Source organism: Podarcis melisellensis (genome assembly GCF_964234715.1).
Source record: "Podarcis melisellensis genome assembly, chromosome: 1".
Classification (NCBI taxonomy): domain Eukaryota; kingdom Metazoa; phylum Chordata; class Lepidosauria; order Squamata; family Lacertidae; genus Podarcis; species Podarcis melisellensis.
In genome coordinates, this window is record NC_138528.1 from 68,621,581 (window position 1) to 68,636,513 (window position 14,933).

At 39.5% G+C, this 14,933-nt stretch overlaps 1 protein-coding gene across 13 annotated transcripts in view; it reads left to right on the forward strand.

Moving 5' to 3' along the window:
- Nucleotides 1-14,933, forward strand: part of STK33 (serine/threonine kinase 33) — a 55,879-nt gene that overhangs the window by 11,565 nt on the left and 29,381 nt on the right. For 2 of the 13 annotated variants that reach the window (XM_081918369.1, XM_081918377.1), the window contains exons 1-5: nt 3,203-3,271; nt 6,351-6,438; nt 8,776-8,826; nt 9,291-9,605; nt 13,453-13,575. In XM_081918369.1, the coding sequence (XP_081774495.1) occupies nt 8,785-8,826; nt 9,291-9,605; nt 13,453-13,575 (480 nt within the window). In that variant the 5' untranslated portion in view covers nt 3,203-3,271; nt 6,351-6,438; nt 8,776-8,784. Of the gene's footprint in view, nt 1-3,202; nt 3,272-6,168; nt 6,257-6,350; nt 6,439-8,775; nt 8,827-9,290; nt 9,606-13,452; nt 13,576-14,933 lie in introns of those variants that run through there. The other 11 variants (XM_081918375.1, XM_081918378.1, XM_081918374.1 and 8 more) reach the window with 11 other exon arrangements.

A 14,933-nucleotide genomic window follows, 5' to 3' on the forward strand; every position in this document is an offset into this window, starting at 1 on the left:
TAGACTGCTATGATGCAACTGCAGTTGAGGAATTCCCCCTTTGCCCTTTGAATTGAGTACAGTGGTACCTCGGGTTAAGTACTTAATTCGTTCCGGAGGTCCGTTCTTAACCTGAAACTGTGAGCCAGTGTGGTGTAGTGGTTAAGAGCGGTAGTCTTGTAATCTGGGGAACCAGGTCTCCCGTCTCCACTCCCCCACGTGCAGCTGCTGGGTGACCTTGGGCCAGTCACACTTCTCTGAAGTCTCTCAGCCCCACTCACCTCACAGAGTGTTTGTTGTGGAGGAGGAAGGGAAAGGAGAATGTTAGCCGCTTTGAGACTCCTTCAGATAAGGCGGGATATCAAATCCAAACTCTTCTTCTTCTTCTTCTTAACCTGAAGCACCACTTTAGCTAATGGGGCCTCCTGCTGCCGCCGTGCTGCTGGAGCACGATTTCTGTTCTCATCCTGAAGCAAAGTTCTTAACCCGAGGTACTATTTCTGGGTTAGCGGAGTCTGTAACCTGAAGCATATGTAACCCGAGGTACCACTGTATGTGGTTTTCAGGGATGGGGTTAACAAAAGCGAGATTGCCACCTCTCCTATTTTATTTCATGATTATTATTATTGATATTATCATCAGTAGGGTTCTATAAAGCCCTTCATCTTAAGATTGTGGGAAGTTTACAGGATTAAAAACAGCATTACAAACCATTTTTTTTTATTTATTTTTTTAAAAAAGCAATAATAAAGTAACATTGGTTTGTACAACCCGCTAAGCCAAACCTTGTCCTAGCTCAGTATGGCAGAGGAGCAAAAAAGGACCAGAGATGGGCAAAGTGGTTGCAAGCTCTTCTCCAGAAGTCTGTATGCTTGTGCAGCCTCACAAAGATAGTGTTTGCCAAGTGGTGCAAAGCAGGTAAGTGATTTAAAAGCAGCAGAACTGGATAAAATAAAGACAATAAGTAAAAGTCTTTTTTTTTTGGGGGGGGTAAAGCAACAACAACCAGGGAGAATAAAAGACCTGGCAGAAAAAAGATAGCATAATATGTGCCAGGTGAGTATTTCTGGGAGAGGAGTACCACAACCAAAAGTGCCCTCTCTCTAGTTTCCACCTGCCTTACTTGCATCAGTGGGATGTTCAAAGAAGAGCATACAGACCTAAGTGTACAGTCTGTATTTGGTTTCTGTATTAGATTTTAAGAGCTGTTGAGTTTCTGAGAAATTATTTTTGTGAATCACATAACAGTAGCAGTGTTTGCTTTGATAGCAAGCAGGTTTTTCTTGATACTTTTTTTCTTTGTTCACTGGAGTGCATTATTCCTATACCTATGTTTTAGGAGTAGCAGGTTCAAGATACGTGAAGGTGGGGATTTGTATCTTACGCCAGATGAAATGAAAATCTACTTGGGCAATAGCTCCTCTATTATCTTACTTCAACAGATAAAGCAAACACTATAAATCAGCATTTTATTACTAAGGCAAGATACAAAAGATGGCTTTAACAGTCCTGCACAGAGGGAGTAGATAAGAAGCATTTGTCCTTTCATTAGTGTATGTAATACCATATTTGAATTAATATTCAACACAATAAAAAGTGAACAAAAATTGGCGACAACTGATGGTGGTGAGCAGCCATGCTGAATTATATGATTTTAATAATTTGTGGCAATCTTTCCTTTTCTTATGTAATTATTTTTTTGGAAAGTAAAAGGCTACAGCCTTACAGCAACGTATAAGAGATTTTAATAGAGATTGAATAGAGAATGCAGTGTAGTGGATTTGAACAGGGAACATACTTTCCATACAGCGTATACTGGCATCTCTCTGGAATATATAAAATAGATATGTGAAATATACCTCACAGATGTAGGTTGCAATCCTTACTCCCTGATGGGAGGGAGTTAGGGTGGTGTGTAGAGTTTTTTCCACTGGCTTTTGTCCCAGCTCCACTGAAGTGGGCAGAAAGCTACTGTTGGTGGTTCTTATTCTGATGGTAGACAGCTGAAAGGATGGAAACAGATTAGTTTGTTTTGAGGTGGGGTGGCAGAGGCTACGTCCCATGGATCCTCCCCGCAAAGGCCCAATCCTTAAGCCTCTCAGTTTTGTCAACCAGGAGCTGGTATAACAAAAGAAAGAAAGAAAGAAAGAAAGAAAGAAAGAAAGAAAGAAAGAAAGAAAGAAAGGCTTCCAATGCAACAGAGGACCACACTTTCGGGCCTCCCTGGCCCCTTGTTAGTATAGTATATAACTTTGTGGAGGTAATTAAATAGGCAGGGTGCTTTTATATATAACATTTACCATGGGAAAGGGCAGTGTTAAACGTACTTCACTTTTTATTTATTTATTGAGTGGGCATGTATGGGGTAAAGCAATTCTTTAAGTAAAGTTGTCCAAAACTTCTTTACAATAAGAACTTCACGGTGTTATCAGCATAATCTGTGAAAACCAATCTATGAGACCAATATGACAGTCATATTTTTAAGTAAACTATCATGTCCTATGATGTACTTACCACACACAGAGAGCATCCAATTAGTCCAGTTAAGCATATTTGTTTTCACTTGTTTTTCTTAATATCTTCTATGATGCTATCCATTACAGCCGTCTACTTTAATGTATGGTGAATATATGTTGGTAATTAAGCAAGCATTTTTGTTAAAAAAAGAAGATAACATGGGAAAAATATATTTGAAAAATTATTAAATAATTTATTTTAAATAATTACAATATTTTAGATAAACCGTATTACTGGTAGCTACACTCAGTAATATGGATAATACTAAATATCTGATGAAGCCACCTCATGTGTTTTATTTTTCTCATTGGCTAATAATGTTTTCTTAGTTCCAGCTGTGTTGTATGTCTGTGTGTGAGATTAGTGTTCATAGCAGTATGAAGCATTAGTTAGCGGCTTGACTAGTTAAATAATTACCTTTACTTGTACAGACTTGGCCCTTGTTGTCCTTGACAATAGGATGCTCTCATGTGCAATTAAACATTAATTTGCCCCCACTCTCCTTGGGTCTCTACTTATGGATTTTTTTCACTTCCAGTTATGCCCCACTGATTATAAAACCTTGGTTTCCAGCCGCTGAAAACCTGATTAGACTTGTGCTGCTCTGATATAAGGTGGATCCCCTCCCCCGGTATACTTTCTAGGCTTACTATTTTGGAGCAGCAAGTATAAATAGCAAGTAAAATATTCATTCATTCCTTTTTTAATATAGGGAATGGGACATTTTGAAGTTACAGTGGTGTTTCGTGCGACCAATCAAATGTGAGTGTATCAGGTAAGAATTATTATTTTTTGTTAATAATCAATTTCATTTTCAAATGCTAGGTTTGTAGAAACACACAATAGGTTTCTCTTTTAGAAAAAACACATACATGCATCTAAACGTATTTCTTACGCTGCAGTGCTATACACCCATCACAAAGCAGCAGAGTTCTACCACGTACCACTCATAGTAGTTACTGAAATGTGGTAAAAGACAGCATTTACCACACTGCATGTCTACAGTATGCATTGCACTGCAATGTTGCACACTCACTAACTCGTCACATTTAGGCTAAGCAATTACTTAGTCCAGATAATAAGTAGGCAGAAGTAAGAAAGATGAACAGCTACCATGAAGCTATGTAGTAGTTGGGGAGATAGTATTTTTTGGCTGGCAGGTATTAATGGGCCAGTCATGTATCAATGAAGAACAAGAAGGCGATGACTACAGTGCTTCTTTCAGGTTTAATATCAGTCAGTTCAAAGGATCAGATATTAGGTGACCAGAATGGAGTGTAAGTCAGTCAGATAAGCAAGGAACATCTAGGCTGTAATGTTACTATAGCAAGAGTTAGACTGCACATCATTCCCTCTCAGTGGGGAAGATGTTTCTTACACTGTTCTCTGTTGTTAGACTGTAGTGCACTAACTCCGTAAACCAGTCCAGACTTGTTTTTATGGAAGCAGTAGTTTGCTGACCTAGATGGAGATTTCGCTGGAGTTGGTGATATGACAGCTATGTCTGGAAGAGAAGCAGAAGGCCTTGGAGGGTAATCATACTATGTGGCAGGGTAGCCCCAAATACTGATGGAGTGTCTTTTTTTTGTAAAAAAATAGTAATTCTTATCTTTGTTTAGGTGTAGGTTGTGACTTCTCTTGAAAGTATGTTTTGTAGGATCTAGTGACTGCCACATTTCATACATGTTATAGACAGTTGTGGACCTGTGAAAATAGGTTATGTAGGCAGTAAGCTTCATATGTATGGCTGGTTGCAGAATTCCCTTGTTTGTATATTTCTGTCCTGTCATCAGTCATTCTACCAGAAACAAAATCATTTATTTGCTTTGCTTTAAATTTTGCCCTGCTGAAGGAGGCAAGGTGTTGATATCAAGTACGGAACACTATCGGTAGAGCCATGCCCCTTGGAGGACTCAACAACAGAAACATAAATTGACCCAGAGAGGATGGAGAAAAATAAACAAATGCATAAAATAAAAACTTCCCACAAATGCATTCATAGAACAATATCAGAGTTATAATTCATATTTTTAAAACGATGCTGTGCACTGTTGAAAAAAAATTCCAATCATAACTGGCAAGAAATCTGCTTTTTTGAGATTAGAAAAGGAATTTTCTTGTCAAGTGTCTTACAACAAAGGACAGATTTTTTTAAAAAAAACTTTGAGGAAATGACATGGTGATGTCCTTTCAAATGAGGAAATGAATCCTCTTCCTGTGAAAATGAAATCCTCCACATATCTCAGTTGCCTTTTAAGCCTTTCAACCTGTCAATGAAATTGTGTAATCAAATAATAGCATGCCTGAAGCTTATAGCCTTTTCTTGAGAAGTAGTATCATCAAACGATGCGCTCTATTGATTTTAATCACACTGAACCAGATTTTTTAAACTTAGAGTAACGGTATTGGCTTCAGTAGGATTACTCCAGAATTTATATCATATAAGCACAGAATTCTGTTCATTTAAGAAAAATATTATCCACTATAAGGTACTGGAACATCACTAGGTGAAAGAAAATATGGTCAGATTTTCTTTTTCTGGAAGCTATTCAAATAGTATTTCCCTCTGACCACTTGCTAAAATTGTCAGATATTTGCCTCCATTTTGTGATGAGTATTCAAGGTCATTGCAGTGCTCAAATGTACATGCTGCTTTACTATTTCTTCCTAATCAGCCTGAGTTCTTGTTCACTTTTTCATTTTTTATCCATCATATATTGTACTTCAACACTGCTATGCTAAAAGTGCATTTTCTTCTTTCTTTTTAGTTTATTAAAGGTATTTTCCAGTTCATCCTAACACTTCTGAGCACGTCCACTGGCTCCCGAACATGTTCAACCACTAAAACTTGCATCCTCTTTATAGTTTTATTATTTATTTATTTTGGGGATTTATATATGTACTGCCTATCAAAACATAAAATCTTTCCAACTACCATAAAAACATCATTCAATACATCAATACTATAATTAAAAGAGGAGTATAAAGCAGTTTGATAATTATCCTTTGAGCAGGAAACTGTTTCAAATTCTGCTAAATTTTGCTTTGCAGGAGCTTAAATGAAAGAGTATTAACAGTATGTTTTATTGACTTTGCTTTTCCATTAATTTTTCACTTTATAAATGGAGCTATTAAGTTCTTACTTTGCTATAGAATGTTTCAGTTTGTCAGGATTTTGTAGGTGGTATGAAACGAACTAATTCCATAAACACAACAATTTCACCCCCTCTCTTCCCCCTTCATGGCCCCTAAATCTGTTCTGCGGTTTTTCCCTACCCTCTAGATCAAATTTGAGGAGGATGTGGGGTTCTCATGCGCAGGGAGGAGGGAGTTCTGCTGTGTAAGTGGGAATTTTTATGTTGAAGGAAAAAACTAGTTGGATATTGCCCTGAAAATTGTACAGTATTCTGAAAAGCCTTCCCCCAGCTCTCCAGAACAGATTTGTGCCAGTGTGTAGGAACTACAGGGAACAGCGGGATTCAGCAGCCTCTAACTCAGTGGCTGTCACTGCCCCAGAAGATCAAGCACCTATTGTTCATATTCATTGCAAACCTTGAAAGTATTTGATGTGGAAAACAGACTTAAGATCTTGCAAATCATTTTCTGGTTTTCTCACTTGCCCCAAATATGCTGCCAGAGATGTTTCCCCCCTTTATGGATCCTCTTTCCAAGGTACCTCCAGAATTTCAGTACCTTCCCTGCCCCTCCCCAGTCTGCATCATCCTGATCCCAATCCGAACCTCCAAATTCCACACACAAGGTAAGCTCTTTGCAGGAAACATGGCTAAGGTTGTGCAAATTTATACAAGTCCATGTTTTGCTATTCAAAAAAATCTTTTGGTTTCTTCCTACAGAGTCTGTATTGCCATGGTGCAAAATTTGATTTTATTGGGAAGAAAACTTCACAGTGACCTTCAGCAGAGTATCTAGAATAATAACTCAGTGAGTTGAGTACAAAAATTAAAATAAAATAGTAGCAGGGAAGCATTTACCTCATGTATATTTGCTTTGAGATGCAACTAGGCATATATAATGTGGTTAAGCAAATGTAACCTATCTCCATTTAGACAATTTTGACAGTGATTGATTTTGATCTATAATGGCATGGCTGAAATATTGATAAACTTGAGTTAGCACCTTCAAATGTTTGAATGTGACACATCACAAAGTACATAGGTGAGATGGCAGACCCAGTTGTGCTTATTGCTTGTGAATGTACTCTTAGAAACATAAAAGGATAATAATAGAATCATAGAATTGTAGAGTTGGAAGTAATAAAAGTTTTGTGTTTGTTAAGCAGAGATGAAATGTTTGGATACAGTTACATAGTATTGTTTTGTTTTTTGTTTAATTATCTAGCTATTGTTTTTAGACTTTAATAACATGGCACCATTGCACATGAGCTTCCTATAGCATTCTGGTCAAAATGTAAAAGGTTTGGTCAAAATGTAAAGGGTCTGGTCAAAATGTAAAGGACTTTACACACCTTTTGCTTTGATTACTACAAGCTTTGGTCTGTCCAGAAGGGATTATAATTATTTATCCTGCATTTGTTTAGTTACCGTAACTTCTGTTCTTCTTTGATATTTTAGGAATGCTTTAAAATGTACTCTGGCTCTCTGCATAAAAAGAGATTAGGAAGCTAGCTATAAATTTGATATGCTTGGCTAACACAAAAAGTGTACAAGAGATTCTTTAGGTTAATTATTCTTCAGTATCCATGTGGTGGGTAAATCACACTTGCACTTTGCATGGTTGACCATTAAGCTCATTGATATGCCCTGTAGAAGTCAGGGATGGCTGACTTCTTGTTTGGGATTGTTGGGGACCATGCCATTCTCCTAATCACCTGATGGTAGGAAGTAACTAGCAACCGACTTTCTCATGAGTAGTCAAGCTCCATAATAAAGTATGTGCAGTGCAATACTTAGGGTATCACAATTATAGAACCCATGTGCTCAAGGTTTGGCCAGGACATTACATACAAAATCCAAAAGAGAGAGTATGTGTGGAGTCACTATTTCTTGGGAATGGAATCTATTTTCCTTTTCCTTACAGCTGAAACTGTAGACCAACCTTTCATGACACCATGATTAGAATTTGGTTGGGCTGTAGAGGGTGCTGTAAAATGATTTGCTCCTGGGCTTGCCAGTAGGTCTTTCCTGTCATATATTTAAAGTCAAAATTTAAAACCCTTTTCATATACTCTGGTAGCAAACATTGGAACAAGCACAGCTCATTAATTTTTAGAGATGAGCAAAACCAGGACCCATGTTAGACCCACTGCCAACATGTGAGATGCTGGGCCCACCTGATTCCTGGCATGCCCATGACAGTAGCCAACAAGGCTGAGGGGGAAGCTTTGACTGGAGCTCTGGACTGCATGCCCAAACTCACCATTCTGCCCTATTAATTATGCTGCCCTGGTGTGCTTCTGGCATGGAATCCAGAGCTCCAAGTGGCAATGGGGACTAAAGGGGGCAGCTCGGCAATGACACAGATCAGAGCTATCTTGATTATGTTTGTATTGGCCCCAGCCTACGCATTTCACAGTTGAAGTGGCATAGGATGGCTGTGCCACCAGCAGGTAGCCATCTCGGAGGAAGAGTAGACATATCTCAGAAGTTGTTGGATCTGGGGGAATATACCCAGTGAGAAATATAAAGAACATTAGAGAGCAAAGGCTTTAAGGGGTGATGGAATTGTTTTAAGGTCTGATACACACACTGGCTTAAATTAAGTATTCTTCTTTTAAGGATCAAGCAATAAGATAGGATCCAAAGGCTTATCTAGTCCAACATCCTACCAAATACCTGAAGCCCTGAATTCATTCAAGCTAGCCGAATACACATTTACCTCTCTAGCATAATAGGTGTTGTTTTATGTTTTCAATTTTTATTCTACAACTAAGAATATAAACAGGGAAGAATTCAGTGTTGTGCTTTTACAAATGTTCTATCAGCACAAGCACTGAACAACCCCTCCTCTCTCCTCTATGAATGTTTCTGGGGGTTTTCCCATTCCCACTGAGCCAACTTGGGGTGCAAGTGCAGGAGGCAAGACAGGAGGGAAAACCTTGTTATGCTAGGGGAAGTCCAGTTAGTTGAATCCAGCCCAGAATGATAAAGTAACTAATAACAAACAACAGAACATTCTAGCATGCTGTTTCTGTATGGTTGGGTTTTTTTTGGGGGGGGGGTGTCTTTTAGTTTATGAACAGTAGGCAGATTACTTTGTCTGTAGACTTTAGTGGTTTCTTTCTATCCATTCTTACTCCAGCTCCCTTCCATGACAGTGCTACCTATTTCAACATGGTCCTCACTTTTTGAGGTAAGATTTTAGCTTGTACATAATATTCCTTCTAATATTACATCATAAAAAATGTAGCATTATATATTCCCCTTTTGTAAGCTGAAATCATCAAGATAAATAATTTCCCCTGCTTAAAAAAGGTAAAGGACCCCTGACAGTTAAGTCCAGTCGTGAACGACTCTGGGGTTGTGGCGCTCATCTCGCTTTACTGGCCAAGGGAGCCGACGTTTGTCTGCAGACAGTTTTTCCAGGTCATGTGGTCAGCATGACTAAGCTGCTTCTGGTGAAACCAGAGCAGCGCACAGAAACACCGTTTAAAAATGTGTGTATGTGTATGTGTACACACATACGTGTGTATAGAGAGATCGAGAGAGATCAGAGGTCTGTATTACAGTACTGTTATTGCTTGAAGCCATTGCTAGTCATAACACATTTTAATACCACCAGTCCACTAACTGTGACCTTCCAATTCCTTTTCTCAGCTTTTTGTTTTGCTTCCTTCAACAGTGGACACTGAGGTGCCAATCTTTGTGCTATTGTTTAATTTGCACAGCAGGATCTACACGACCAAACAGATGGCTGATCTCAGTCAGGAAAATACAACTGCAAAATGTACAGAGTGTTGCACATCATTTGAACCAAGCAATGTTGTGCTTTTTTGCCCCCGTTGCAATAATGGAACCATGAGCCCTGAACAAGCTGTAGTAGAGACCTCAGATTCACCAACTACTTCAGTGAGTGAATGTTCGGATCCCGAAGACACCTTGTCAAAGAAACAAACATCTTATTTAGCAAATGTAAGGATACTAACTTCAAAGATTTTATTTTCTTCCTGTTCCACCATCCTTCCACCACCCCAGTGTATGTTCAGATAATTTTCCCTTTTGTGAAATGCCTTTGTGAAATCTGGCCAGTGATAGTAACGTCAGGCAAAATAGGAAAATGTCAGGATTCAAACCTATAAAGCACTCCCCTCCAGGAAAGCTGCTTACCCACTCAGCCACAGAAACAGGCAGAAGACATGGAGCATTTGCCACCCTCCAGGTGACCATGTACATTTCCAACCATATGTGGCAGGACCAAATAGGACACATAAGAAACTCTAGCCCTATGAAACAGTAGAAGTCTTGCCTGGAGAAAGTCCTAGGCTTATACTCAGAAAGGGATAGGAAGCTTAAGCTTGCGCAGACACACCTGAGAAAGTGCTGACCAAGCCAGTTTGGTGCTGGATGGGCAAATTACTTGTTTAATAGTGGACCTCTGCTCCATCTTTCTGTGCTGTTTTTCTTGGCTGGTTAGCTCTGCTAAGTTATTGATCAATTATGCCTTGTTCCTCCCCCTGCCAGTTGATGGACTCCTTTACAGTGGCAGCAGTACCTGTTTCACTTGTGGGTTCCGAGAGGCTGCCCGCTTTGAATGGAGGGCTCACTGAACTTAAATCCCAGTAGTAGAAAAAGCATTGGCACCCCTCCCAGTTAAGACTCTCATCCTGAAGTGAGATTGAACTAGGATGGGAGAAGAGATCCCTATCCACTAACTCCCAGTAACAAAGAAATGGCAGCTGTATGAAATCTTTTTATTGAACGGCATGGCAGATGGAATAGCGTCTGAAACAAAGGCAGGCGGCATTGCCAGTCTTTTGTCCCAGCGGGGGTTCGTTGCCGTTGAAAACTGCATAACAGCAGGCAGAAGAGTTGCAGGTGTTATGCTCACCGTGGCTTCTTCTACATGTTGGATATGCCTTTACCTGTTTAAGCAGCTGCCTGCCTGTCATCTTGCAAAGGTGCAGGAGCCTGTCTGGTAGCTCCACAGAGGAAAACCTAGAAGTGTTCTGGTGACTGCTAAGGATGAGTGGGCTGTCCAGAACTTGCCTTAGACCAGCGGTTCTCAACCTGTGGGTCCCCAGATGTTGTTGGACTACAACTCCTATCATCCCTGAGCTCTGGGCTTGCTAGCTAGGGGTGATGGGAATTGTAGTTCAACAACTTCTGGGGACCCACAGATTGAGAAAGGCTGCCTTAGACTGACTTATTCTCTGATCCCTCCCACACCCTGCTCAGGCCAATTTGAGGGCGTCAGAAAAAGCATCCACTATTCCCAGAAGCCCTTTCTGCCGGTCCCCTGCCTCTGAAACGCAAGCTCCCTAACCTTCGTCTTTTAAAACCTAATAGGCATGGCGCTTTGAGCAGTGACAGCAGAAAGATGAAACAAGTCCCCCTTGCAACAACTGGGGTGACATCATTAGATCAGTTTCAGCTGATGTTGAGAATGTAGAAATGTTGAATCATTTGATTTTCTTTGAAATAATAGCTCAGATTTAATCTCACAATTTTCAAAAGTTACAATAATTGTGTGGAGAAATTAAGCAGAAGTGGTGATTGACCTAAATTTCTATTATTCCCCTGATTCTTTTTATAGAAAATATGTACAAAGGACATTTTCTTTTGTTTTCAGTCCAGTGCTGTGCACTGCATTTATTTGAGAACACAAGTATTTGAAACTTGTAGAGCACAAATCTTTAAAAGCTTTTGTTGCAAAAAAAAATCCCCTGAAATAAATATACATTCAAAACAAATGGGATGGGAAAGCACTTAAGATTGAAACTCCAGAGGATTACCCATAATTTGGTCAATTAACACAAATTGGCCACCTTAAAGTAGTGCTCTTAAAAAGCGGGATGCAAACTTTGAACAATCTCAGATAAACTTTGTTTGAACATACCACGAGTGATTTGCATCTGATATAAAAAGATAATATTATAACCTATGATTATACTCTTTATGTCATATAGTATAATCAAAAAGAATTACTTCATTTTACTATTGGCAACTGTGAGTTTTACATCTCGGATGGTCAGTAGAATGCATAGGATGTTTTGAAAAGCATGACCATTAACATTAAAATTGCCATATATAAAATCCATTATTGTTATAGATTTCTTTACTTTTTTAGTGTAAGATGGATATTATATTAGCACAAATAGTTTTAGCATCATTTTGTTCTCTTAGTTATACATTTACTTGTCTTTTTTCCAACATCAGCTACTTCATTAATTTAGTATCTAATTGATTAACTTGATGCAAGCACTTAATACAGTGTCATTTTCTGTTAGTGTATCCCAGTTGGCTGATTCACACAAAAATAATAATCTTTTACTCTGCTTGATTAAAAAAAAAAAGTATTAGGCATTAGGAATTTTTTAAAAACTCTAGTAATTCTAGATTCTTTATTCAGGCTGTCCAACGCCAGTAGCATTTACAGCTGTAAATACAAATACATTTCCATTACTGTTAATTTAGTGGAATTCCTTATATATATTGTCCAGTATCAGTTTAAAAAGTATTTTTTAAAAGCAGCCATTAGGCTCTTCTGCTTGGTTGGCTTATATAGGTGCAGAGTGAATCAGATTGCCCTATTTTATTTTAACACGGTCCCTTCCAACTCTACAATTCTATGTTTCTATTAGAATATGAATATATGAACCTGCTTTATGAAAAAAGTTTTATTGTGCATAGACTTGGCTATTTCTGGTTTGAGGGTGCCATACTGCTATATAAATATTTTGGAATAAAAACAACAAAAATTGAATTGGATCATTAGTTCATCTAGCTCAGTACTGTCTCTTTACTGTGATTGGCAGTAGCTTCTCCAGGACTCAGATTGAGTTTCTCACCAGTCTTGAGACTTGTATTGAATATGGGGTCTTGGATTGACTAGAAGTACATAGAATATAGGAAACTGACTTTTAACAAGCCAGACCTTCAGTCCATCTAGCTCAATATTCTTGACACTGGCTAGCAATGCCTCTCTGGGTTTCAGGCAGGGACTCTTTCCAGCCCTCCCTAAAAACACCAGGGATGGAACCTGGAACCTTTTACATGAAAAGCGTATGCTCCACCACTGAGCCATGGACCTTCCCCTGCGAAGCATGTGCATCACCCTTAGGGAATGAACCCTTTTCGGACCATAGCTGGTGTGTTATCAGCTATCAATGCAGGATGGTGCTGTTCAGGGTGGCTTTCGCTCTTTCAGCTGGTGGTACATGGGGGTAACTGCTCACCTGCTGCCTAGACATACTAGCCCTCTTGAGGAAAATATGGAAATAGGCTTATTGGGAGACATGCTGCAGAATCTGGATTCTGTGAGTGAGACTTGCTTTTCAGCAAGCATTTCCTAGAACTGGAGTTGAACATAAAAAAGCAATGCAAGTTTAAATTACATTGGAACTCCTTGTTGAAATAGATCAAATGCATCATAAAGGGAAAAGGAATACATATTTTTATATACTCCAACACAGGGGTAGTCAATGTGGTGACTTCCAAGTGTTACTGGACTTCAATTTCCACTATCCATTACAATTGGCCATACTGGATGGGGCTGAAGTGAGTTGGAGTTCAACAACAACTACTACATTGGCTGCCTCCTGCTCCATCATACATTTTGATTGTTTTGCGATCTGTTGTTTTGAAATCTAATAAGTTCACCTTTTCTAGGCCTCGTCCCACTTCATATATTTTCTCGTTTTCTTGTAATAACTTACATATAACTTACTGCATGTGCCGGAAGGTACATAAAATAGCATATAGCCTTTTAAAACAATGGTTTGTATTTTAATTTCATGCTTCTCTTTTTATGTCCCTAAAGATGCCAAAGTCAGAACTAACAGACTCTCAGAGGAAAATGCTCATTACCACCCCAGGCATTCGTGGCAGTAATACAGATTTCAAAGTTCCTCACACACGAATAGAAGATGCAGCAGCAATTCAGGTTTGTAGCTGTGCATTCCTCCAGACTTTTGGTACAATTTTTAATTAGAAGATGGCAAAAATAGCTGTGTAAATAGCTGTGTTGGTCCATGGGTGGGAGAGTGGTAATGCCTGTATAAGGACCATCCTGACTGACATAATAGCATAGAATCACAAAACTGCAGATTGGGTTCCAAAGTGTCATCAAGTCCAACCCTCTGTAATGCAGCAATCCCAATGTCAAAAGCAAGCTTTCAAGTTCCTCAGCACTCTTCATCAGGCTGGATGTCAGAGACTGGGCAGAGGAGGAATGGTGGAGCCCACCTCCCCAGCCAGACCCTTCCAGAGAAGGAGGAATTACAACAGGGGTTTGAGGGACGTCACAGCTCAGAGGCAGATGAGGGGAAAAGCTGGGAAATAACGTGACAGGAGGAGGAGGAGGAGGAAGAGGAAGAGGAGCCACCAGGGGAGAGACAGCCGACAGACTCAGTGTCTTTAGGAAGCATTCCAGACCCCCCCCCCCCCGAACCCTGCGGGCATTGAAAGTAGGAGAGCAGAAAGCTCAGAGGCAGAAGGCATCTCAGCCACCATAGTGATGATGCATAATGGGAGAGGCGGAGAGGGTGGGGTTTCACTTGGAACAACACCATTACTCCAAGAGGCTGCATTTCTAAGCTGCTCTCTGTGCCTATTGAATAAAAGCATTGGTAAGAACTTTCCTTATCCATTCCTGACAATCTACCATGGGCAGTTGGATCTGACTCCTGACACTGTATATTCAACAAAGCAAGATGTAGGGGGGCAATAAAAATGGTCATTTATTATTGTTAATGTAATATAATATTCTTTCAAGCTGCTTCTTCTTTTGCATTTTTATATCTATCAGAACAGTTTTGCTGTTCTGATACGGTGACATCCTTAGGTTGCTTGGCCAAAAGCTCTAAAGCAACCTGGCGAACACAATGGAACTAAAAAGGGCTGGAGTGGACACAGCTACAATATACAAATGGATTAACGGGATGACAAGTAGTTTACGTGGTGTTAAACCCATTTTTCAAACAATAAATCATTAGCAAAATTATGTACTTTGTAGGTTCAGCACTTTTCTAGTTGGGATTCTATGAACTTAAGAAGAGCCTGCTGCCTTGGATCAAAGGCCAGTCTAGTCCAGTATCCTGTTCCCACAGTGGCCAATCAGATGCCTATGGGAAGCCTGCAAGCAGGTCATGAGTGGAATAATGCCCTGCTACTTGTGTTCCCTAGCAAATGCTATTCAGAAGCAGAATGTCTCTGATACTGGAGATAATATATATTGATAATAATGACTATTAGCCATTGATAGCAATAACAACAGCAGCTTGTAAAGTACTTGCGGTTTTC